This window comes from Eulemur rufifrons, chromosome 29 (assembly GCF_041146395.1).
Source record: "Eulemur rufifrons isolate Redbay chromosome 29, OSU_ERuf_1, whole genome shotgun sequence".
Taxonomy (NCBI): domain Eukaryota; kingdom Metazoa; phylum Chordata; class Mammalia; order Primates; family Lemuridae; genus Eulemur; species Eulemur rufifrons.
Genome location: NC_091011.1, coordinates 24,502,478 through 24,529,674, shown reverse-complemented (window position 1 = coordinate 24,529,674; position 27,197 = coordinate 24,502,478). Strand labels below are relative to the sequence as shown.

Below are 27,197 nucleotides of genomic sequence, written 5' to 3'. Positions count from 1 at the left end.
AGCAAACGTGCTTGTGCTGTTAATATCAAAAGGCAAATAGCTGAACGGCCCAGTCCAACTGAAACAGTCCGCGGAGTTTATTGGTCAGTTTGTTAAATGTCATAGCTCTTCACATTGTTGAAAAAAAAAAAATTGCGTCTCATTATTTAAACTTTAAGGTATCCTGAATGCTCTATCAGCCAACGCAAATGAGTTCCTTGGCAAGTGCGTTAAACTTTACCACCTGTTTACATCACCCTTCTTGGCAGAGACCACCAGACCAGTGGAGTCAGTTGCCAAGCCTCCTTTGTAATGGTAATAAGTTCCTTTTTCCTTAAATAGAAACAAAACTCCTCTGTTTGACACTGAGCAAACAAAAAGCATGCACCCAAATCTCTTTCTGGCCATGTTGGGGGCACAAGCAGGCTTTTCCACCCCAAAGAGGCCAGGTTATTACACTGCAACGCTACAAAAGCCATTCCCATAGCTATGCCAAGGCCTTCGTGAGAAGGCGACCTGGGCACCCCACCACCCACGTGTCCCCTTTGCCCTGACCACCAAGTATTACCCATTTACTTCATCAGTGAGTACTGGGAATTGGGGAAGGTGCCTGAATTGGCCCTCTGTCCCCTCTGGCCTCTCTGGCAAGTTCACAAAAGGTAGGAAGGAGAAGGTTTGCTAAAATAGGATCTCCCCCTGAGGTGGGCTGGTGGGCCCCACGGAGAGGTGGCTCCTCAAGACCAATGAGATGGTCTCTACTCGCCCGGAGGCCCTGGACCTAGTCAGCAAATCGCTGCAAGAGATGGTCCTCCCGCCTCAAGCTGCCGCCGGCGCCGCCGCCCGCACTGTCCATGAAGCGGTCGCAGGGGAACTCAATGAGGTCCGCCTCGCTGAGGGCGCACACGGTGGCGCGCGGCCGGTGCGACTGGAATCCCGAGAAGTCGGCGGACACGCCGGTGCCCATGGAGCGCAGGGGCCGTCGGGTGGAGTACATGTGGCGAACGTGCACCGGGGCCCCGCCCTTCCGCCTGGCCCGCAGCTTCCTCCGCAGCCAGCGAGACGCCCAGGCCGCCAAGGCCAGGAGCACCAGTAGCGCGTTGACGGTCAGCAGGGCCAAGATGAGCAGCTGGTAGTCGACGCCGCCCCGGCTCCCAGCCTCAGGCAGGGTGACCAGCCCCGCGCAATGGTCCCGGGGGGCCACGGGGCAGACCCGGCCCCCGAGCACGCCCTCCACGCACACCAGGTAGGGGGTGTCCCCGCGCAGCTCGCGGAGTGTGGCCGAGTCGCTGCGCTCGGGCAGGTACACGAAGCGGTGGAACTTGGGCTGCTGGCCAAAGCGGTCGAAGAGCAGGCGGAAGCGCGCGCCGCCCAGCGGCCGAGGACTGCGGTGCTCACGCACGGCCCAGCGCACGGAGGCGCTGTCGGCGCCCACCGCCTCCACCGTCAGGTTGCACAGGATGAACTTGTTGAAGTCGCAAGGGTCGGACACCAGTGGCGGCAGGCCGACCCCGCCGTCGGACTGCGCAGCACTCTCCTGCTGCTCTGCGGCCAGGCGCTGCTTCGCCACGCGCTGCCAGGGGTCGCGGACGGGCGATGTCGTAGAGCCGGGAGCGGCCGTTGGGGTGGGCTCCACGTGGGCGGGATCGGCCCGGGTCGGACGTCCCAGCAGGGGCATCTCGTGCAGGTCCAGGGCATGTGGAGTCAGGCCCGCGGCGGCAGCCACGGAGGGGCCAGGCTGCTGGAGGCCTGGGCCCCACCGGCTCAGCCTTAGGGCACTCCTGTTGCCCACGAGCTCCCTGGCGGCCCCATCCCAGGCCACCCCGGCTAGAAATCGGCCCCGCTGCTGGGACTGAGGCTGAGGCCGGAGCTCCTCCGCGAGACCATCTGCAGGGGGCGTCATCTCCTCCCCCGCGACTGTGGGTAGGAGCCGCCGCCTGCCCTCGGCGGTCGAGGGAGCTGAAGGCGAGGGATCCACGCAAGACCCATTCTGCAGCTGCTGGTCATCCAGGTAATCCAGGTATTTGCCCCGCAGGGCCGGGGGATGGCGACACTGCACGAAGACAGTGAGGAGCCGGCCCTGCGAATGCCAGTCGCCCATCCAGCGCTTCAGGCCCCGCAGCCGGCAGTCACAGGTCCAGCCATTGCCGTCTAGATCCAGCCGGTAAAGAGCTGGGCTGGCGGCGAAGATGTCCCCGGACAGGGCACTGAGCGCGTTGTTGCGCAGGCTGAGCTCGCGCAACCGGCCCAGGTGGCCGAAGGTGGCAGGGTGCAGGGCGGAGAGCTCGTTGCCGCTCAGATCCAGCGCCTCCAGGCTGTGCAGAGGCTCCAGCAGCGCCGTGGGCAGCTGGCTCAGCCGGTTGCCCTCCAGGCGCAGCTCGCGCAGGGCCTCCAACCCCCAAAAGGCCTCGGGCGCGAGGTGTGTGAGCTGGTTGCTCCTGAGCGAGAGCAGGCCAAGGCGTGGCAGGTGCTGGAAGACGCGCGGCCCGAGGTGTTGCAGGCTGTTGGCGGAGAGGATGAGGGTGGAGAGGGAGCGCAGCGGTGCGAAGGTGGCCGCGTGGCGCAGGGAGGGCTGCAGCTCATTGGCAGAGAGATTGAGGAAGCGCAGCTTGCCCAACTGGGCGAAGGCGTTCTTGCCCAGAAAGCGGATCCGGTTGGATTCCAGGTGTAGATAGAGCAGGTTGCCCAGGGGGGCAAAAACTGCGTCCGGCAGCGCCCCCAGGGCGTTCCCATCCAGCCGCAGCTTGACCAGACTTTCCAGGCCCTCGAAGGAGCCACGGCTTAGGCGGCCGATCTCGTTCCCGTTGGCATAGAGGATGCGCAGCTTGCGCAGCGGAGCCAGCGTGCCCGGGGCGAGCGCCTGCAGGAGGTTGTTCCCCAGGTAGAGCTCCTCCAGGCGCGAGAGCTTCTCGAATGTCTTGGGGTGGAGAGAACGGATCTGGTTGTACTGCAAGTCCAGCCGTCTGAGCTGCCCCAGGCGATGGAAGTCGAAGGCCGTGATGTTGGTTATGAAGTTGCCGCCAAGGCTGTAAGTGAGCACGTCGTGGGGGCTCGGCAGCGAGCTGGTCTTGGGCACGGCGCGGAGCCCCCTGTTGGTGCACAGGAGGTGCTGGGGGTGCTGGCAGTCGCAGCGCTCCGGGCACACGGACTCGACCCGCGGCGGGAGCGCAAGGCAGCCGCACACCACGAGCAGGAAGCGCACGGTGCCGGCAGCCTCCATCGCCGCCCGCCCTGCGTGCTGCGGCCGGATCGTCCTCTTGGCCTGCTGGCTCTGTGTCTCCTCTGCATTCCCCTTGGCCTGGCCAGAGTCGCTAAATGGCCTCTTTCGGACTTCTCTGCGCCGTCCAGCCCCTCCTCCGCCCTTTGTCCGGTGGCTGGCCCGGGTCTCTGCAGGCAGGCTTCGCCCGGCCAAGTCAGGCGGCGCAGGGCGCTCTGTGAGCCTCGGGTGCTACTTGTTGCATTTCTGCACAAAACTGTTTCTCTGGGTGCGCGTCGGGGGGCGGAGGGAGGGAGCAAGACCTGGCGCTTTTTGTTTGCAGCGGAGTCGGGAGAGCTGGATTCCCTGGCGCGGATTCTCCCCGCCGAGCGGATTCCCCAGCTGCAGGCGGGAGCCCTTCCAAGAGCTCCTCGGGGCGCGGCTTGGCTGCTGAGCCCCGGCAGCTCGCCCCCCGCAGCCGGCGCCTCCTCGCTCTCGGTCCCCGACCCGGAGGGCGGCCCCCGTGGAACAGCCCGGGGGGCGCGCAGGCTGTGTCCGGAAGGGACCCAAGTCGGCGAGTAGCGAAAAAACCAGGCGGAAATTCGTTCTTCCCACACTCTGCCCCCGGGGACGCAGGCGGAGAAAGAGGAGACGGCGGAGGGAGGACAGACCCCGGCAGGGGGAGGAGGAAACGCTAAGTGGCTCCGCGTCTGGTCAGCCCGAGCCCGGGAAGCCAAGTGAGAAAAGTAGGGATTAAAAACAGCTGTATGGTCAGACTCGCAAGGCTGGGGGCGGGGGAGGATAACCGGGCGAGCAAACGGGATTTGCAGACAGAGACCTTTTTATTTTAGACGAGTATACCAGCCGCTTCCGAGCAGTGGGAGCGCGCCTCGCCTTACTCGGTTTAAGTCACTTGCTCTTCCAGGTGCCACCCTGCGGGAAGTTTGGGCAGCACGCAGTCTGCCAGCATTCTACAGGAAGTTTGGGGACGCAGAAGGGTGCCTGCAGAATCTGGCTGTCGGGGGGCTACTGTCGGAAGAGGTTAGCTAGGTCTACCCATTCTGACTGTTGCTGGGTTGTTTCGGCCCCCTTTGAGGTATCTGAACTGAGTATTTGCTTGATCCTGCTGTAGGCAAGAGCATGAAGAAATCTCAAAACTGGTTCTGCCACCATGAAAGTGTCTCCATCAGATTTTGGTGATTCAGTCCCATTAATTCTGCTCTAGTCTTAAAGCCCTTGGGTTAGGCTTTGCGCGCGCGTGTGTGTATGTGTGTGTGTGTGTGTAAAATAACCTTCACAGACTCCGTGTAACTGCTTCCTGCAGGGCCCTCTCACTTTACGCCTGGGCTTGCAGCGATCTTCACAGTCTTTAGCCCAAAAGTGCTCAGGCCTGGGTTAGCTGGGGAAGTATTATCATTTATTGTCAACTGGGAATGGAGCATTTAACAAATGACTCCTTGGGGGCAGCCACTGCTGAGAATGAGAATAGTCAAGGGATAGCTGTTAATTACTGTTTGTTTATTCAAACCATCTTGCTATTACAAAAATAAAGTCCCTTCCTCCCCCCCACCCCTCACCACCCAAGGTGTTCAGAAAATGTGATTTTCAAGACCTACTCTATGCAACAGTGTGGAAATTTAAAGGAAAGATACAGATCCTCACCTCAAGAGACTGATAATCTAGTGGGAGGGGCAATGCATGAAAGGTTAAATAATGATAAAGGGCAGTGATATGAGAAAGCCGCAAAGATGCAAATGACTTTTAATAATGCCAATTTTTGGCAATGAGGAATTGCCTCCTTTAGCAATTAATACAGACAAGTGATAGAGGTAAGTTCTGAATATAGAGAAAAATGTGATCGTTGGCAGGGTGGTCAGTGAAGACTTCATGGGTGAGCAGGGACCTTGGCTTTGAATGGAGATGGGTCAAGATGCAATGGCAGTACCAGGAGAGAAGAGCTGAGGGATGGAGTCCCCATGACAGGCGCCTGGCCTGGCCCCGAGAGCGTGGAGAAGGCTTCTAGAAGAAGGGGGGAAGCCTCTGCTGAGTTTGACGGGTGAGTGGTGTTGTAGATGAAGGTGAGCAGGTACTGGAGAAGAGGAAGCCTAGGGACACCTGCAAGGAAGGAATTTAGGAACTTTCAGATCTTCTCTCTGTATCTTTGGGGTAAGATTTATTAACAGTTGTATTCTTTAACAGTGTCATACAACCTAGCTTGTACAAGGACTTGAAACAAATATTCCTTTATTGCCCTTTAAGGATTTCAGCAGGCAGTTGATGTAATGACATTTGCACTGCGACATCAAGAGGAATCTTTGCCTAAATAAACAAAGGTAAGTACTATACAAAGGAAATGTTGTCTCTCTAGCTCTGGCCTTTTATGTCCTTGAAATCTGTGACGGTGACATGTGCAAGACATGTGGATAGAATATCCAGAACAAGGTATTCACTTATTGTATGTCCATAGGCATTGTATAGATGCTGTGTACACACCATCCTTGAACCCAGGCAATGTGGGCCCCAACTGTGGACCTTGTGTTTTAGAGAGCTGTGTTCCAGTCCTCTGGCTGTGCCCCTCCCCATAACAGCAGGATTTTAGGCCTCCAAGGGGATGTGCTCATCTACAGCTCACACCTCCCTTTCTTGTGCAGGGCTTCTTGGACCCTGGAATTCCTTGCCTAAACTGCCCAAATCCGTATAAGCCTTTTCCCTATTTGTTATCCCAGGGGCAATCATGCCACAACTGTATATACTCCTAGGGCCAAGGGAAGACCAAGGGGCAGCTGTGCAAAAAGAATCTGGAGATGTGAGCTTGGGCTTCCACTGGGAGGGCCTGGGAGACCCCTGGTAACACAGGAGCCAGAACTTGGAAGGGGAGCTGTGGGACCTCCTTTCACACGCTAACCTTTTCAAATGTTGGAGACAGGCCTGCCCATATGTAGCATTTTGGGAGGGGAGAAAGTACATGAACTTTGATTTAAAAAAAGAACAAGGAGGAAAATTATAGAAGTTTGAAGGAAAGCATTTTTTTTAGAACTGTAAACTCTACTTTATTGTATGTAACATACGCTATGCCTAATTTTCTATAAAAAGCAATGCTTTTTAGTAAAAGCAAAGACATAGTTTTCTCTATTTAAGTGACCTTCTCTTAGCTATATAATGTCTTTGTTAATGGAGGATCCAGCCTTGATCAGTTTCCAGGAGATTCAAGTATTGATTATGTTTAAAGGTATAATTTGCGTAATCATAACTGGGAATCCAGGAAGGAATGCAGTTCATAAGAGGAACAAGAGCTTCATCGTTTTACTTTTGGAAAGCTTGCACTTTAAATCTCAAGTGCACTGGGGGGTAGTCTCAGAGGTCAGAAGCACAAACGAGTTTGGGCTGGTTCCATGACACATATATGTGTTATAAAGGGTTCTTGGATGTTCTTGTACAGGCATGGAATCTTCCTGGGCTTGCCAGGGTTGTATACCTGTGTCTTCCCAAGCGACCTGTGGTTCCCTTGAACCTCAGCAACAGAAGCATGAAGGATTCCAGGCCATGTCTTCAGCGGCTCCCGGAGCTGGCAGGAGCTGGTCCAGGCACTGTCCTGGTGCAGGGTAGGTTAGGGAGAGGAGAGCTCTGGCTGGCTCCCCCCTGCATGGGGGGTCTGGTGGTGGACGAGGCCAAGCCCTGTTGGAGCAGCATCCTGGAGCTGACTCAGGGCAGCCTGCAGGGATGGCAGCTGTTTCCTCACCTCGTGTGAGCCAACCCAGACATGCAGTATGGCCCCTGACACAAATGAAGTAGGAAACGGGAGAGTCCCCTGTGGTCCCTTGGCATATTATTAGATGACCCCCAAAATTGTCTTTCTCTGTCTAAATGAGCTGCATCTCAGCCCCAGCCTAAGAGACAAGTTTCTTTTCCTTGAGGATCAGGAATGTGAATGAGATAACCACTGGTTTACAGAGTATCTGCCAATTCTCCACTTTTTCCCCTTTGAGAAATGCAGGAATTCAGGTCCCTGGCTAGGTACCAGCCTCATTAAATCAGAATCTCTGGTCAGCAAAGCCACGATATCTGCATTTTTAAGTTCACTAGATGATTTTTACACATGCTCAAGTTTGAGAAAACTGATAGGCAATACTTCAGAACACCTATTTATGACTGGCTGATCATATTATAATAACAATGAAAATATAGCAATCACTGGCACTTATGTAGTGTTTACCAAAGGCCAGGCAGTGATCCAAGCACTCTACATAAAATAAGTCATTTATTTCCATAACAACCTTGTGAAAAATGATTATTATCCCTGTTTTACTGAGGAGCTTTTTAAACATACAGGATCCTAGGCCCACCCCCAGAGAATCTGATTTGGATCCTTCAGAACGGGACCTAGAGATTTTATTTAGCATGTTCCCAGGTATTGTCTAGTGAGGACCCTAGCTTAGGAACCACTGACGAGAAGTTTTAAGGGCTTGTTGAGACATTTCAGTATCTCCTCTGCTAGGAGGCTGCAGGAAGACAGAAGAAGAAGACAAGGCCCATGCCTTCAGAGAGCCCTGTGTGGCTGGGAAGATAAATGTACGTAAGACCATTGTGCAGGAGGATAATACCGTCACAGATAAAGACAGTGAGCATGATGTGCTATAATCGCAATTATGTTTTGAAAGGAAAATCATAAAGAACCAAGACCTGTGTGGAAAGTGAACACTGTATGTGTTTCAGGCCATTTACGAAGTGAATCCTTCCAGCAGTTTGGATTTTTATGTCTGAGGAAAATCCTTATCCATCAGTTCAAAGAAGCCTGATTATTTGAAACCAACATGTATAAACAAATTGTGTATCTGCAGGAATTACCGTGAACTGTAGGGCCCTTCTGGCAAGCCGAAAAGGAAAGGCAGATGTTGACTGAACATAATGACTTAGGAAATAAGGCAAATCCACATGCTGTTTATGGTTACAGTATGGAGTTTGTTTATATGTAACTGAAATTTTACAGCAGTAATATGATGTTGTCTTCCCTTAGAATGGAATGGAGTCAGTAGCCTAAGGAAATGCTCTAGGTATAAAAGTATCTCTTGTTCTTAAGTACTAAAATATTTGTCATCTCTAGGAACCAGACCCGTAATTGTATTTTATGCTATAACTTTCTACTATTCTTTTATTTGGATTTCTACACACTACGCTAATAACATTTAGCCATTTATATGCCCACCAAACTGGAAGGGCAAGAGCCTTGTTTTATTTCACTTATGTGGCACTCAGCAAGTGTGGTTGAATTGTCCAAGCTTTCATAAATAAACAAAAGAAACAAAATAAACAAAAATGTTAAAAGTTGTTGTCTTTAAATGATGAGAAAATAAATAATTGTTTTCATTCTACTTTTTGGCATTTTCTAAATGAGATACAAATACTATGTATTTCTTTGGAATTATTAAAAAATTTCCAAAAGTTTTCGTATCTAATATCTGGGTTTGATATTAAATCTAAATCTCATGAGGGAATTAGCTGAGGAGTATTCATATCCCCAGCTGGGAGGAGAGGATGCTAAGAACAAGAGGGGTTAGCTAAGTTCTGGAATGATCTGCCACTGTAGTGGTAGAGTACAGACCACAATCTAAACCGCTGGCTTCTGACCTCAGGTTTTTATAGATGGACGTCTGTAGGCTACCCATTGATATAGGCCTATATGTCTGACTAATGAGGGTGATATTCAAAATAGTTAACAACTGATACAGTAAGGGCACTGGCTAATCAGGTTTGGGCACTGACCAGTCAGGGAGAACAGCAGCCATGAACAACCAGCCCAGCTGCGCCAGTGCCCAGAGCTGCAAGTAGACTTGTCTGTACTTGATTAAACTTTCTGAATTGTGCTTTAGAGATAAATTTTTTTCTTGATAATGATATTATTACAAACAATTTATGTAAAACTTGGGCACAATAATCAGTAACCATGAGAAACAACATACAGAGCCTTCCGGGGTACAAGTGCTTCAAATTGAAAACTGCCTGGAGCTGGTTTCTCTGGGTCCACACTCATCACAGTCACTCAGGCTTAACAACAGAGCATTGATGAGATGGTGAAGATGATCAACTTTGACAAAACCACGAGTTTTGTTTTTAACTTATAAATCAGAAATTGTCTCCAGTGCTCTTCAGTGGGCTGGCAGATATATTTGAAGGAAATTCTTAAAAATGACTATTTTTCTTACAACTTGATCTGAAGTATCAGTAATTAATGGCTTAAGAATATTCATAGGGGGACACCTCTACTTCTTTTGAAGAGTAGCGACTTAAAGGCTTAGCATCTCATCCTGTAAATTTTGCAAGATTTATTATCAACACCTGGATATGCATGTGTCATGCCGCCACCCACCAGAGCTGCCGATGTCTCCTTATTTTAATGCCACTGTGGAGAGCTGAAATAAGGGAGGCAGTGTTATACCCATGCTACTGAAAATTGTGGCTCTATTCTGGCAAGAAACATTCTGTCAATCTCAGTAATGGAAATAATCTCAGACAGTTAAATAATTGACCATATACAGTGGAAATACCCTAAAAGTGTTTGCAGATTTCATCTAAAAAGCCAAATCTTTTTTTACTTAAGACCAGGAACATGGCAGGAAAGGAAATTAGAGGAAGGGAGCAACTATCCCCTCTTCAGAGTCTCTGTAATTTTCTATGAAGATCTGCACTTTGATTATGCTTAGTAACGCCATATGCCGGAGTGGGACACAAGATCAAAGGCTCCAGTCACAGCACCGGAGCCCCTGCGGTGGGCAGGATCAAATCTTTCTGTTGGTAGAATGCTAATAGATCCATTAGGACACTCCTCCAGTCCCTCATTCAGCCCTACTTCATTTCCAGAATATAACTGAGAAACCTCAAACATGAATGCTCTTAGCATCTTTTTCATTGTCTGCTACAATATGTTATAGATTGAAAAAGTTACCACTTAGATATTCGGAACTGAAGAATTTTCAAAAGCTTAATGTAAATGGTCACGTTTTATAGTGTGTGTAGCCTCAGAAATTTGGGGAGTCAGGGTTTGCTGAACACTGCTTTTTGTTGGTGAGAGTGCAGACATTTTTCTTGATCCTTTTTTTCTCTGCAATCAAAATTTTCTACAAGGAACATTTGTTTTTGTAGTTAAAAAATCTTTGGTAAAACTGTATATGATGCCCTCCATTTCCCCTTCTTCCTTTGTCCCTTGCCCTGCCGTGTCCTTCTTCCTTTCTTACAAATGGTCTTTCTTGGAAACCTTTTTAAAAAATCAATCTTGGTAATAGGAATAACCTTGGATAGGCACTATATGGAGGGTACCTACCCTAAAAGCATTTGCAGATGTCATAAACTACCCACGTGGTATTATGGGGTGATAGGACGATGACATCCACTTACTATGTTTCTGCCCTTAAGCCACATCACAGTCTCTCTGATCAGTTGTTCTTTTTCTCATCTGTAAAAAGGGACAAATTATACTTGCCCAAGGTAAGAGTTTTGGAAAAATGTATGTGAGGGTGCTTAGGACATGCAAAGTGGTATGAAAATAGGATTATTGCTAACCTCCCAACCTCATGTGTGTCTTCTCAATGAGAATCTGAGGCCCTTAAGGGCAGGGTCAAGCCTTCTGCATAGCTTTTTGGTGTCCTCTGTAACACCCAACACATGGTCTTTTCTGAAATTGTATGTCTTTAATAAATGTGAGGTTAAGCAAAAAACAAGGAGGAGGAAGCCGCATTCCCAGGCAACTGGCTCTTCTACCCACATTTCCTTATAGGTTCTGTTGGCGTCCTTTCGTGGTTTCGTTGCTCTTCTCCAGGCCACCTGGGCCCAGAGCACACAGTCGTCAACACAGGCTCTCTCAGGATAGCTGCCCAGGCAGGCCTGTGTTCTGGGCCAGCTCTGAAGTCACTGAGTTCACACCACAAATCATTGGACTATGCTGGACATTCGTTTCTTACTCTGCCGAGTGATGTCCGTGACGATACATCAGTGTTTGCCCAGAGGATTCTTGTCATGTGTTGTGGCCATTGAGATATGAAAAGATTATATTATAAAGAAAAGGGCGTTCTGTGGTCAGGCTGACCTTTAATATCATGTCTCAGTGTTGGAGATTCACAGTGCACGATAGCACATTCAAGCCTTTGAGAAATCCTTCAGAAAACAAAGAAAAAAGTAGGGGAGGGAAGGGGGTGAGTACTGTTGACCTAGTCTGAGAAACACTGGATTAAATGCTCTTGAAGATCCTTCTAGCTTTAAACAGTAAAGAATCAATTTCATTTCTTCAGTGGAACATTATTCAATTCATTGGAATTAGTTAATGATATAGTTCTTTAAATATGGTGTTTTATTTAAAATCTGCACGTTCTACAATGGAAGGTGCCTTTCCATGTTGTGCTTGACTGATTCAACAACTCATGGTATCCAGCTAGTTTAATATTAATCCATAATGAGCAGGATAATATTTACTGAAGTTGTCTCTAGTCTCTCACAGTCCTGGAAATCTTTGCTTTGTCCCCAACCTGTCATACCAGTGAATTATTTAATATTAGACTTTTCTTTCCACCAGGATACAGGCATTAGAACCCAATAGTTGAAAGCAACATCTGGCTTGTCAATGATTTTGGGCTAAATAATGTTGACTCTTCCAAAGTATTATTTTGCTACCGTGTTAGCACTGAAGGAGTGTTTCCCGGGAACCTAGCCATTTGGGAAGAATTTCAATAGTGGAACCCTCAGACTAATTACTCTAGTATCCTTGGGTGTAAGAACCCCATTGATAATCAGTATGTGACTCTCATTATCCCCTGAGGTTATGGCATGTAAGTACCAGCTTAACTAAAATTCCAGGGTGGTTTTCCGTCTGAGACAGGTGGCTACAAACACCTGCCAGAATAATAACTATTAATGACGAGCATTTACAGAGTGTTGATCGTGTGCCAGGCACAGTTCTAAGCCCCCTACAAGTATTAAATCATTTAATCTCCCAACAACCACATGAGAAAAGTAGTGTTATTATTAGTCACATCTCTTGGTTAATGCAATTGAAGCAAAGAGAGGTTAAATAACTGGCACAAGGTGGTACAGCTAATAAGTGACAGGGTTTGGACTTGAACTTATGTTTTATGAAAATTCTTACGCATACTTTTCATGTGAATCTTTGACCACAGTGTTTTCATCGTTGCTAGAGTCACTTTTTGATACTTAATATTTTCCAGAATAAATTATCTGCCCTTTCATACACATTATTTGAACTATAGCATTTTAAAATAAGGTTCTGTAGAAATTTTCCAAGCTGCCAATAACTATCCACACATTTAATTAGGTCAATGTTTTCTTCATTTCTTCTCATGGTTGTGTATTCGTGATCTCCACAATATTACCACTTATTGTATTATTTTCTCATCCACCATCGTATCTATTTTTAAATGAAGATAAGCCTTTTGTTATTATAGAAGCAGTGTATGTGCATTTGTAGAAAGTGAGAAAATACAGATAAGCAATAATGGGATTATAAAACATCATATTCCCACTGTGGTAATCTGGATGTTGGCTCTTCTACGTCCTAATCCCCAGAACCAATAAATATATTAGATTACGTGGCAGAGAGGAATTAAGGTTGCTGATGGAATTAAGGTGGGTCATCATTTGACCTTAAAATAGGAAGATGGTCCTAGAGTGTTGAGTGGGCCCAGTGTAATCACAAGGATCCTTAAAAGTGGAAGAGGGAGGTAGAAGAGAAGTTCAGAGTGACATAATGTGACAAAAGACTTGGCGACCCATTGCTGGCTTGGAAGATGGAGGAGGGGCCGCGAACCAGGACATGCAGGCGGCCTCTAGAAGCTGGAAAAGGCAAGGAAATGGATTCTCCCATCAAGCCTCCAGAAAGGAATGCAGCCCTGCCAGCATCTTACCTTTGCCTCAGTGAGTACTGCCTCCGACTTTTGACCTACACAACTGTAAGATAATAAATCCATATTGTTACAAGCCCCCAAGTTTTTGGAAATCTGTATGGCAAAACTAATATATCCACCAACCAGCAATTGTAACAGTTACATATATTTCCAGATCCTTTTATTGTACACATATATCTGGTTTTTTAACTAAAATGAGATCATAATTTTGTAAACTGCCTGTTTTCTTTTACTATTTCTCTTTCCCTGTCAATAACTTTTCATTGCATCGAATCCCCAGATCATATTCAAATTTCTCTCTTTATTCCCCAAATATCCCCTCAAAGCTGACTTGTCCAAATCAGGATTTAGGTCAAAATCATGCATGTTATCTGGTTGGTGTATATTGCTTAGGTATTTTAAAATCTAAAACAGTCCTTTTTTTCATCGACTAATTTTTGTGCACAACATTTGATTGCTTCTTCATGTTGTCCAGCTTAGCTTGTTCCTTTGTCCCCTGTATTTCCTATAAGTCAAGAGTCAGATCTAAGAGCTTGGTTGATTCATGTCACTAAATTTAGTCTATGATTCGTCTTGGGCACTGCTGTGTATTTCACACATAAGCAGACTCATGCCATCTAGCATCTGCCATTACCAAAGCTCAGATTATCTGAGCCCATTCTGTATGATTCCATTTATATGAAGTTCTAAAACAGATCATGCTGATCTATGGTGCTAGAAATCAGAACAACTTGCTACATAGAGTGTGGTCATTCCCTTTGTGACCAGAAAGTGTTTTGTGTGGAGTTACTTTTACTACCATACAGATGGGAGGTTTCTCCTCAACCATTCACATAGTGGTCAAATCCATTTAACAATTCTTGCCTGAATTAATATTCATTAGAAACTGCAAAATAGTGACTTTTCTAATGTTATCAGTTCTTTTGCATTTATTAGCTGCCTTTCCTTGCTAAAGAAGAGCTTTCCCTAATCAAGGAGATCCATTTATTACCCTGAAAACATTTTGTACTAGAGAAGCAGGATAAGTACTTCTTCCTTTAATTCCTTCAGAGAGGGATTCATTAATATCCTCAGTGGTAACAACTGATTTCTTTCTAGCTATCTCTTTTTACATATATTATGAGCTCACAGCTTTTCACGAATTCTGTGTGTTCCTTTCCATAATTTTTCTGTGTGATCATGTTGTCAGTTTGATACGTTTAGCTTGTTTTTCAATTCCAGGATATTTTTAGTTATAATTTTACATAATTAAGTTATATAATTCAGTATCAAAACTATATGAAAAAATATTCACAGAGATGCCTTTTTTTTAACCCCTGATCCTTCTATGCTCTCTCCTCCTCCTTCCACACACAGCCATTTTTATTCGTTTCTTATGTGTGTGTCCAGTATAGTGAGGATTTTGTATATATAAGTGTATATAGATAGGTATATGGCCTTATTTTAACTCCTCCCTTTGTGCATATATTTCTTGCTGTTGCTGCTGCTTCTGCTTCTTCCTCCTTCTCTTCCTCCTCTTCTACCTCTTTCTCTCTTCCCCCTCCTCTTCCTCCTCCTTCTTCACTTAATGGTATATTCTGGAAATCTTGCCATATCAGCGCGTACAAACCTTTCTCATTCTCTCTTTAGAACTCCATGGTGTGGACATACTGTAGCTTATTCAATCAGTTCCTTGTGATCTTTTATTATTGCAAACAATGCTGCATCGAATAAACTCGTACATTCGTCATCTTGCACTTGAGCCAATATAAATGTTGGTATATTTCTAGAAGTGAGATTGCTGGGTCAAAGGGCTATTTATAATTTTCTTTATACGTCTAGATTATTCTCCAAGAATTCAAATTCTTAACCAGCATGCTAAACTGTTACTCAAGGTCTTAGTCTCATAACACAGATGAGTGCATTAAAAAAAATGGATCTTAAAATAGAAAATACTGACAACACTAAGGCGAGACTATGGAGCAACTAGAATGATTGTACATTGCTAGTGGGAGCATAAGAAGATACAAACATTTGGCGAACTGTTTTGCAGTTTCTTTCAAAAGTTAAATGTCCATCTGTCTCATAGCGTAGAAATATTACTTCTAGGTGTTTACCCAAGAGAAATGAAAATATGTTGAAAAGAAAAAGACTTTAAGAAGAATATTCATAGTAGCCTTATTTTTAATAGTTCCAAACTGGAAACAGACCATATGTCCATCAGCAGTTAAGTGGATAATAAATTGTGGTATATAAGGTAATGTCACCCAGCAATAAAAAAGAATTATATTCTGATACATGTAATAATACAGATGAATCCCACAATAATTATGCTGAGTAGCAGAGCCCGACACAAAAAAGCACATTCTGTACGATCCCGTTTACATGAAGTTCTAAAACAGACAATGCTATGATGCTAGAAATCAGAACTGTGGTTGCCTCTCGGAATGGTGAGAATTGGCTGGACAGAAACTTTCTGGGTTGACTGCAACGTTCTATAGATTGATGGGGTAGTAATCACACACGTGTGTACAGTGGTCAAAACTCATAACTGAACATCTAATATTTTGCAGCCTTTTATATGGTATAATTTAAGTTATACCTTCAATTTTTAAAACATGCAGTCCTCAACAAACTCTTTAAGAAGTGACACATTAGTCTTTCCTTATTACTCTAACCCTGGCTTCTCTCGTACTCTGAATCTCTTAATATTCTACCTCTCTGACCCAATCTTATATTTAACTACCTGTGACTTTTATAAGCCCAAGTCACAGCTTCCCATGTGGTTTGTAAGTGTCCTAAAACAGAGTTATGATTATGCCACCTCAGTCCCTTTTACAACAATGGTCATCAATCTAGGTTGTGTATTATTAGAATCACCTGATGTGTTAGTCTGCTCTGGCTGTCATAACAAAATACTAGACTGTGTGGCTTAAACAGATTTATTTTCTCACAGTTCTGGAAGCTGGAAAGTCTGAGGTCATCATGTTAGCATGGTCGGGTTCAAGTGAGAGCTCTCTTCCCGGTTTGCAGACAGCCACATTCTTACTGTGTCCTCACATGGCACATAGAGAGAGAGAGAGAGAGAGAGAAGGAAAATGCATACACACTCTCTGGTCTCTCTTCTTATAAGGGCACTAATCTGATCGTGAGGCCCCCGCCCTCCTGACCTCATCTGAACCTAATTACCTGCCAAAGTCCCCATCTCCAAATGTCATCACATTGAGATTAGGTCTTTAACTTATGAAATTGGAGGGAGGGAAAGTACACAATTCAGTCCGTGGCACCTAGAAAGCATTAACAAATGAACAGTGCCTGAATCTCATCTCCAGAGATTCTTATTAAGTGGATCTGAGGTGGGACCTGGACATCTATATTTCTTTTAAGTTTTTACAAAATATGCAGTCAAGATTACAGACCCCTGCTCTATACCTTGTTATTCAAGGTGAGGTCTATGGACCAGCAGCATCAGTATCACCTGGAATCATTTAGAAATACAGGAGCTCTGATCCCACTCCAGATCTGCAAATCGAACCCTGCATCTTAACAAGATACTCAGATGTTTCGTATGCACCATAAGATTTGAAAAATTCTTGTCTATAGCATCCTGCATAGGCTCCCATACAGCTATGAGAACGCTCCATCAATCAATTCCTGTTTGAATTGAAATGGATGAGCCTTTTGTCAGCAAACCAAATTTCAACCTTTTTAGTCTTGGAAGCTTGTCAAGGTGTGGATCTTGCCTACAAATAATTGCACCTTAGTGTGAAGATTTTATACATTGCCCATATATTATTGTCTATTCATTAAAAAGCAGCAAATACACCCAATATTAAAAACAAAATCCTAATGTTTTAAAAAATATGCTTCCATCCCAGCAATTCCATCCCTATGAATAACTACTTTAGCTTCAGGTGGGCTTTAAAATTGCTAATGAAATAGAATATGTACTTGCACTCCAGTTGCAAAAGGGGAGATAAGTGGCACTTAGCACAGAGCATGAATACTGTGTAACTAATAAATAATTCAGTAAACTAGAGAAAGGGAAAAAGTATGCTTAAACAAATAGCAGAGAATCCCTAATGCTTAAAATATCCTTATGGTTGGGAAAGAAGAGGATTGTTATAGATGATAGCATTATGTAGCATATAGTGCTAGTTTTCAAAAATTTGATTACAGCAAGTATGCTTAATACTAGAAACATTGAAAGAAATACATTCTTGATGTTTTAGAAAGCTCAAGTTCAAGGTCTGTCATCCATCAAGATCATCAGCGTGGCCATTAATATGAATGTGGCTCATGAAAGTACTAGAGAAGAGATTCCTAGCTGACAGATACTAAAAATGATGAATTTCCACTTTTCCTTTTCAGAGATACCAAATGGGTATTGTTCTTTATTTTTAAGAATGTCTAAAAACCTTTATGTTTAAAATATCCTCTTAATTCAATATAGCTACATGTTTAAACTCTGACTCTGCTTTTCATTTTCCTTTGCATCCCTGATTGATAACTTCTCACTATTAATGATATAAATAGCTTACTAAACTGTATCAAAACGACTTTTTGATTTAGTTCATGGTATCATTATATGTTATCCAATAAGCTAAAAATAAAAGGAAAAGATGTTAATCTATATTAAACAAACATATATGTACACACACATACAGACTCACCTTTAAAAGAAGGAAGGCTCCATAATGTTTTGTATTTAAATTATATTTCCCAAATGCATAGGGTTGACGGTTGTCTAATTAGTGGTCAGATTCAATCCAACAAGTTTTTATTGACTGCACGTAGTGTGCCCAAAATAAATACACTTTGAAACTAAAAGTCTTTTACCTTGAGTATGCAGAATGAGAATTTCTATTCTAAAATTGCAAATTATTGATTAAAACCCTTGCTGGTTACAAGTTCAGTAAAAATCAGTTTAAAAGGATTTATCCAGTGTCTTTTTTTTTATTACTTTCCAAAACAACACTAGAAGATAGTGGCATTTCTCCCTTAAACATATAAGAAAATTTACATTAATGAAATAATGCACAGACAGAATTGTTAAGTTTACTTTTTTATTTTTAGCAAAGACTTTTTTCTATTTTTATTCATTTTTGATAAAAAATAATAAATGCACTTCTTAAAAAATAGTTAAAACATTAGAAAAGTATATCCAGTGGAAAGTCAGTCTCCATATGATCTCTCAGAAATGTTTTGTACACATATAAAAATATATGTTTTATGTATAACTCTATGTATTACATTTTTCCGTGATTTTTTTAACAGTTAGAAGTATACCATGTACTCTTCTGAACCCTGATATTTTTCACTTGAGTAACTTTGGAGATTTTTCCAGATCAGCATATGTTAATCCACCTGATTTCCAGTGCTGTGTAGTATTCCAGGTAGGGGGTTAGCCATTGCTATCAGTATACATTTAAGTTTTTTTTCCAGGTTTTTGCAACCTTGTAATAAGCAATATTGTAATAAATAACATGTGGATTTGTCTCTGCACATCCGTGCTAGCATATCTGTAGAATAGAATCTTGGAAATAAAACTGCTGTGTCAAAGAACGTGTGCATCTGTGATTTTGATCTATAATGCCAAATTTTGCTTCAGAAAGCTTGAGGCAGTGCACAGTTTCCCCAGCAGTGTCTGAGAGTGCCTGTGTGCCTGGGTGGGCACCCATACATCATTGGAGCCATTCTGTCCTTTCCTACACCATCAACATCTCCCTCTCCCTGCTGGATCACTCCAGTCAGAAAACAAACATGCTGTCATTTCTCACATCCTGAAAGAAAATTTTCTTCGTGGACCCCACTTGCCCCTTCAACTACTGCTCCATTTATCTGCTCCCTTGTACATCGAAGCTTCTAGAAAAATGATGTCTAAACTCACTGTCTCCAATCCTCTTCCTGTCCTCTCAAATCTCCTTCAGTTATGACTTTCAGCCCCCACTTTACCAAAACTGCAGATCACCAGTGACCATTGCTATAGCCAGTGGGGAGTACTTGGCCTTCATCTTGCTGTGCTTGTCAGCAGCCTTTGATAGAGCTGGTCCATCCATTCTCCTTGGACCACTGTCTTTTCTTGGCTTCGATGACACCACGCTCCCTCGCTTTGATGACACCCCACTCTCTTCTGACCTTACCAGCTGCTCCTTCTCACTCTCCTTTGCTGGTCTCTTCCTGTCTCCATAATGTCTTGATGTTGAAGCGCCCTAGGGCCTCGTCTGTGGACCTTGTCCCTGTCTGTGCCACCTCCGTTCGTGGTCTAATCTGATCACATGGTATTAAATACTGTCTCTACCCTAAAGACTCCCAAATTATCCCTGGCCTGCATGTCTCTCTTAAACACAAGACCTGTGTCCTGAACTACCTGCTTGAAATCTCTGCTCAAGTTCTATAGAGATATCTCAAATGAAAATGTCTAAAATTTGGCCTTTCTCCTAAAACCTGCTCCTCCCACACTCTTCCCCATGTCAGGTAATAGTCATTTCATCCTTCCAGTTACTCAGACAAAAACCCTTAGACTCATTTTTGACCTCACTGTTCTGTTCACACGTCACATCCAATTCATTAAGAAGTCTTGGCCGGGCGCGGTGGCTCACGCCTGTAATCCTAGCACTCTGGGAGGCCGAGGTGGGCGGATCGTTTGAGCTCAGGAGTTCGAGACCAGCCTGAGCAAGAGCGAGACCCCATCTCTACTAAAAATAGAAAGAAATTATATGGACAGCTAAAAATATATATAGAAAAAATTAGCCGGGCATGGTGGCACATGCCTGTAGTCCCAGCTACTCGGGAGGCTGAGACAGGAGGATCGCTTGAGCTCAGGAGTTTGAGGTTGCTGTGAGCTAGGCTAATGCCACGGCACTCACTCTAGCCTGGGCAACAGAGTGAGACTCTGTCTCAAAAAAAAAAAAAAAAAAAAAAAGAAGTCTTGTTGGTTCTACCCTAAGAATAGATCCAGATTCTGACGGCTTCTCGTCACTTTCACCTCTAGCACCCCAGTGCAGGCAGCTGTCCTTTCTCCCGTGAATGATTTCGGTAGCCTCCTGCTTCCCCCGTTCCCCCACAGTCTGCTCTCTGTAGAACAGCACGGCAGTTGGAGTGACCCTCTTAATACTCATCAAGTCACATCACCCCTGTGATCAGAGCCCTACAGCAGCTCCCATCTCAGAGTTTAAAGACCATATGCAACCCGCTCCCAACATGCAGAACATCCCTTTCTGATCTCCTGTCCTATTACACTTCTCACTCACACTGTCTGGTCCCAGTAGACTTCTTGCCGTCCTTCTGGTGCCAGTGCAAGCTTGGGCAAATGGATCTGAGAGACAAAGCAGAATCCAGAAACAGATTTATGTATATATTTGGATGCTTTATTTAGAGAGCTTATTTTAGTATTTACTAAAAAGAGGAAATGATAGAGTTTCTAATAAATGGTTTTGGGATATTCGGAATTGAAACTCAGGCAGTTCTAAAGTCTGAACCTCCTGAGGGATGTTCCATGAAATTGCCTTTCACTTTACCCAGTCTCCTATTTAACACTCAGAAATGCACTGGGGTTGTTTTGTACCCAGTGAGTAGGTGGGCACATTTGCAATGTCTTCATAACAATCAGGTGTGAGATAGGGCCATGCGGGCATAAAAGCCCATGAGTGTATGTGGCTCTTTTTGGGCCACAGTGGAATCTTCACTGCTCACCATAGTACTGTCCACAGCTGCCTTTATCTGTAGTCCCACGGGGGCCTGAGAAGCCATGGCTGTGTCTGGGAGCAAGATAGATTATCTTCTGCCTTCTTTCTGGAGGTATAACCATCCCCGTATGTTTCCATACTATTTTCCATCATTACTGGTACATTGAACAAGCAGGTATTTGAGGGTTCAATTATAAAGCAACCTTACTTGTACTTCTCAATATCTTTTAAAATTCACTCCTTGAGATATTTATTTTTCATTGCCTCGATAAAAATCGGGCATACCAGTTTCTGGCCCCTCCAGGATGTAGGGAGGTAGAGTGGTAAGAAGAACAAAAAAGGCCTTTCTTGATTGATACTGTTGTGGTCAAGTTTTTGCAGACTTGGCAGATGTTTCAAGCCAACTGTCTTGTTTGGGAGTTCTTAAGAAACCCCTTCCCCCATCTAGAAGAGACATCTTCATTAAAATAGACTTCCTGATTTCAATGGATGGTGGGTTCCTGGAGGGGCAGAGCCAAGTGGTATCATTAACATTCAGAAGCAAGGTGGGTACAGTTGCAATAATGGGGCAGCCAGCAGAATATGATAACACAGGTCTTTGCTATTGACTAATTGTTCATCGTGGCCCTAGGACCAAAATAGTTGAGCAGTCTACTAAGAATTACTTGATTTATGTAATTGGAAAATCTTCAGGTCTAGTGAACAGAAACCTGAGTTGTTCAATGGAGAGTCGTAGTCTCTTACCCAAGTCCCCAACCTGAGTGAATTCAAAGACTTAGAAATCCTTAGATCACTGTTTCTCAAACTGTGACCAAGAAGTAGCAGCACAGAATCATCTGGGAAGTTGTTAGAAGTGTACATTTTTGGAACCTGCCCCAAACCTACTGATACAAGGACTCTGGAGGTGGGTCCCAGTGATCTTCGCTGTAGCAAGCACTTCAGCTGATTCTGATGCATGAGAAGGATTGAGAACCCTAAAGTTTAGAGGAAGAAGCAGCTGGGAAGCCTTGAGGAAGGACCCTATGACATTGCTGTGAGTATCTATCGTAAATCTTCCTTTAAATCTTCTGCAAAAGACATACCGCCAATTCACTAGGGTGACTGTGCACTGAGGAAGGGGGAGTATCCAAGCTTTTGGTAGATTTCTGAACATTGACTCTGAGTCGCGGCTAATCGCTAGTGACCCAAAATGGCTCTGGACCACTGGTGGAGGAGTGGTCACTTATGGCAATCAGGTGGTAAATGAAATTTTGGCCTGTGGCTGCCTCATTGGATTCCATTGGGCTGACTCACTCAAGCTGTGTTTATTTTTCAGTCCTGAGTAGCACTGTCATAAGTATCCTGAGAAACTAAAAGAACCCACCCTCATATGAGTCCCTGCCCTGCGTGGTGAGTGTTATTGTGGTAGGCAGGGCCAAGTGGGAGCTTCCTGGGATTTCCGCTTCTTATGTAAGAGTAAACCAAAAGCAGTGTCCCTGGTGGAACTGCAGAGATTAGCACTTCCATGTAACACTTGAACAATATAGGAGTTGTTCTACCATGTCCTCATTTAACTGCTCTGTTTGGGATGTGCAGAAGTAAGATGGTTATTGGAGAATGACTGTGAATTTTTATGAAATTTTTCAGGTACTAGACCAGATGTAGTCTCTTTTTTCACTGGATAACACAACAGAGCTCTTGGCGCTTTGTACGTAGCTATTGATCTGGTGGATGCTTTTTTCCCTCAGTACCAAATTAGCAAAGATCACCAGAAGGAGTTTGCCCTCAGCCAGTGGGAGGACGGACAAAACACCCCCCTATCTTACCTCAGGCCTGTGTTGCCTTCGCTGCTCTCTGACAAGATCTAGTCTGCAGGGGCCGTCAGTGTCTCGACATTCTGCAGAACATCATGCTGATATATTGACATGGCGAGCGGGAAGTAGCAAATATCCTAGATGCCTTAATACGATACATGTATGCCAAACAGTAGGGTATAATCCCCAAGAAAAATCAAAGGCCTACTGCCTTGGTGAAGTTTCTAGGGGTCCAGTGGTCTGGAGAATATTGGCATTTCCTCTTCAACATGAAAGACAAATTACTGTACTTTCCACCAACAGTGCTAAGAAAGAGCTGTTATACAATGTTTTGTGCCTCTTGATTTTTGAGATAACACACACCCTTTTAGAGTGCATTGTTCAGAGAAATATGTTGAGCAACCCACTAGGCTGCAAGTTTTGTGTGAGGACCAGAGCAACAGAGGGCATAACAGCAGGGTTTCTCAACCCTGGCACTATTGATATTTGTAGGACAGGTAGTTCTTTGTGGTGGGGTCTGTCCTGTGCATTGTAGACTATTTAGCAGCATCTCTGGCCTCTACCCACTAGGGGCCAGTAGCACCACTCCCCTTAGTTGTGACAACCAAAAATGTCTACAGACTTTGCTAGATATTTCCTGGGGAGCAAAATCATCCCCGTTTGAGAACCGTTGGACTATGGCATGACTAGTTAAGCCTTGAGGTGACTGTGACACTGGCTGACAGCTTGACTGCAACCTGTGAGAGACCTTGAGTCACATCCTCCCAGCTAAGCTGTGCCCAGATTTCTAACCCTCAGGAACGAGGTTGGATCAAAAATGCTTGTTCTAAGTTTTGGGGTAATTTGTTACTCAGCATACTGAGATGACTGATATACTGATCCACTGAGCCATAAGGTTGAGCATGCACAGCAGAAATCCATCAAGTATAAATAGTATATTCCAGATTGGCTTTGGGCAGGTCCTTATGGCTCAAGTAAGTGTCATGAGCAGCTAGCTCTGACTCCCAGAGCACCTACTCCTGCTGCAATTGCCATTCTCCCTCAGCCCAGCTCTGTGGCCTCTTGATGTTGACCGTTGTCAGAGGAAGAAAACATTTGGGCCTGGTTCACAGATTGTCCATTGCAATTTGGAGGCACCAGGTAGCTGTGGACTGCTAAAGCATCACAGCCCAAATCAAGAACACAGTGAGGGAAGTTCTCTTAGGACTGAGCACTGAGCACATTGTCTGGATGGACAGATGACCAGAGGTAGAGATCTACACCAATTCATGGGTCTTTAATGGTTTTATTAGCATATTGGTGACAATGAAGTCTGGGGAAGAGGATGGACCTTCCGTTACAAATGAGGCTCTTGGCTCAACTGGACAGGGTGGCTGCTGTGTGATGTCAGTCAGCCTCTTTCCCAGCATCCCTGAGTTGTGCAGGAGGCTCATGAAGAGGATGGCCATTGTGGCAGGGATGGAAGCCCTGCATGGGCTAAGCAATGTGGACTTCCCCTCGCCATGGGACTTAGTGGTTTACCATTTACTCCATCACCCAAAAGCAGTTATCAGTATAGAAAGTGGGAATAAAATTAGTCGGGCATGGTGACATGCAGCTGTAGTCCCAACTACTTGGGAGGCTGAGGCAGGAGGATTGTTTGAGCCCAGGAGTTTGAGTCTGCAGTGAGCTCTGATGATGCCACTGCACTCTAGCCAGGGTGACAGAGTGAGACCCTGTCTCAAAAAAAAAAAAAAAAAGAATATAAGAATAGATAATTGAAGTTTCAAAAATGGTACCATCTGGGAGATAACTCCCTAAATTCTAGGTGGCTTTCTTACTGAATGTGGATTACACTTTGAATCAGCAACAAATAAGTGGTACTGTGTCTCTCATAGTCGAGATACAGGGAATCAAGGGGTGAAAATGGGAGTGGCTTCTCTCACTATGACACCCTGAGCATAATTCACAAAACAGTCGCCTTCCTTGTATAAAACTTGGATCAGCCTTTTTAAAGGCCTTGATTCCAAGCAGAGAATACTTCCTCTAGGAGACACAATAGTGAACTGGAAGTCGATACGGCCTTCGGCCCATTTCAAGTTTCTTGCCACTGAATCAATGGCAAAGAAGAGGGTTACTGTTCTGGCTGGGCTGATCAGAATCACCCAGAGGTGACTGGGTTGCAGTGACACACAATGGTGGCAGGGAGGACTATGTCTGGAGCCCAGGAAATTCTTTTGGATGCCTCCTAGTACTTCCATGGCCAGTAGTAAAAGTTATCGGAATAATATTGCAACCTGCAGGGCTAGTTCAGAAATGAAGGTTTAAATCATGCTGCTAAGTAAAGAACCCCAAACAGCTGAGGTGCTGGTGAAGGCAAAGGGGACACCGCGTGGACATTGGAAGAAGCTTGTTATCAGTTATTATTCAACTATTATCAATCAACGAGTTTTATTACCAGTTACCAAAACAAAAGGTATAACAGCTACACATATTTTCTTCTTTGCTTATTATGTATAACCTTAATAGTGGTGGTTAATTTTACAATTTAGCCTTTAGGTTATAGAAAGCCCAAGGTGCAACGGTGACTAAAAGAGAAGAGGAATGAACATTACCCTGAATCGAGTACAGCGGCTGAGGCTGCCTCTCACCATGGTTTCACGCTGCGTTTCCTTCTGGGGAGAGACTAAGCCTGTGTTCATCCGTGAGAGGAACAGAGCTGTGTAAGGTGGGAATAGGGTGTGTTATCGAGTGGGCACAATGGAATCTGTGGCAAAAGGGGTGGGTGTGTCAGATTGTGTCTCTTGACTCTTAGGTCCAAATGCATCCTTCTAGATCTCCATCCTTTTTCCTAGACTCACTCATGCAGCCGATTTCATGTCAGAGTCTCCCACGGGAGGCACAGGGGGTGGGCTCCAGTGTGGGAGGAAGAGATTAGCCGGTTTTCCCTGAGATGTGCAGCTGCCCTTGACTGCTTGTGCTACAGGCTCCAGCAGCCTGAGGGTGGTTTCAGCGACATTAGCACTGTTTCATCCGCTCATGGGATGCAGCCAAGAGACAGTGGAGCTTCCCAGTCTTTGGGTAAGAGCCCCTCGACCCTTCCAGCATTTTTAAAGCCAGTTCCTTGTATTACATTCTTCTCTGCTTGAGATACATAGAGTGGTTTCTACTTTCCTGTTTGAGCTGAATGATACAGAGCCCATATCCGTACATAGTAAGCTTTCTCTTTCTCTAGTTAAAAAAAAAAAAAAAAAAGAAATGCCTCATATTTATTTGAGAAGACCCAGTTAATGGATATGAAGATTGCTCTCAACCTCCTCTTTTGGGTAAAGGTAATAAGGACATTGCCATTTTAGCAAAGTATTGGCAAGGTGTGTATTTGGCAATTGTCGTGTCTTACCCCATTTGGAATTATACACGCCAAAGCTCTTATGCAGAGATCTAAATGGCTGAAATGGGATTAAACTAGACTCTGGACTCCAGGGAGCATCCGTCTGCAGCTGGTTATTTATTGCTTAATTTGTATTCTAAAGTATTGATCAGCTGTGTCCTAGCCTTATCTCTTCTAAATGAATTGCAACTACCTTGAGGCTTGATTTTATGTCATCTTTTGAATATGTAAACGTGTGGTGGGGGTTGGTAGTACCTCCCTGCTCTGTGATTAATGTCATCTGAATGTGTCCGCCTAGTGACAGTCTAAAAGAGCCCTGCATTCCTTCCTGTGAATAGGGCTTAGGTTTTCTCTTGAGAAGGAGCTAATGATGCAGCCAACATTTCCATGTAGGACGGTAGCTCAAATAGAGGTCCAGTTTGTTTTATTGATGGGCTTCTTCCAAATCCCCTTCATGGGGGCAGTGCTCTTTAGAAATTCATTTTTTCTTAATTATGAAATATTTTATACGATTTGTGGGCAGTGCTTCTTCTTCAGCCTGTACAGCCTGTCCCCTTGGTCCACCTCGGGCTGGAGAGCAGCCCACACCAGCACAATGCCCTCAGTCCGTCTCCGCCATCCCATACTCTGCTTCCACTCGACTGGAGAACGAAGGCCTCCAGCTCTTTGCTGACACCACTCCACAACTCTATTTTCTGATGTCATCTTCCTTAATTAATGAAGCGGCACTTTTGCTATCTTCTCAGCGTTCAGGTATTCAGGTGATTCTGCCATTCTATGTCCAGGTCTTAGACTTGTTTGATAATTTTGTGAAATGGGAAAGGCTGGGTCTTATTTACAGTTGCCACGGCAACTCCCAATCAGCCTTTTCCTTAGGAGGATTTTTCTTTAGCTGGTCTACACTTTCATAGCAACTTAGAGTGTGACAAGCATCCTCAAACATTCGCAAGCATCTTGGCCAATAGGGATACGGAGCTGCGTGCGTAGCCTTGTTCCATGAGGGTTCAACTTTAATAATCTTTAACATAATCCCTTTAAAGCACAAATCCCTGGCAGATCCAAACGGCTATGGTATGAAAATTCTAAAGACTAAAACGAAAGCTGCTTTGGATGGTAATGCGGTTACACCGTCAACCTCATTGTCAGTCAAATTAACAAAATACATTTCTAATAACCCAGCTAATGCAGGCTAAGAAATCAATAGCCAAATCCATTTAACTCTCAGCAGCTTAAATGCTGTTAAATCACATTTACTGTTCAGGGCTGAATCCTAGATGTGCATGGATTATA

General features: G+C 44.8%; 1 protein-coding gene across 1 annotated transcript; it reads right to left on the bottom strand.

The window, feature by feature from the left end:
* Nucleotides 1-712: 712 nt before the first annotated feature.
* Nucleotides 713-3,196, bottom strand: TRIL (TLR4 interactor with leucine rich repeats). The gene has a single exon (XM_069462298.1). The coding sequence runs from the start codon at nucleotides 3,194-3,196 to the stop codon at nucleotides 758-760; it is 2,439 nt and encodes an 812-aa protein (XP_069318399.1). The 3' UTR covers nucleotides 713-757.
* Between the last annotated feature and the right edge of the window lie 24,001 nt (nucleotides 3,197-27,197).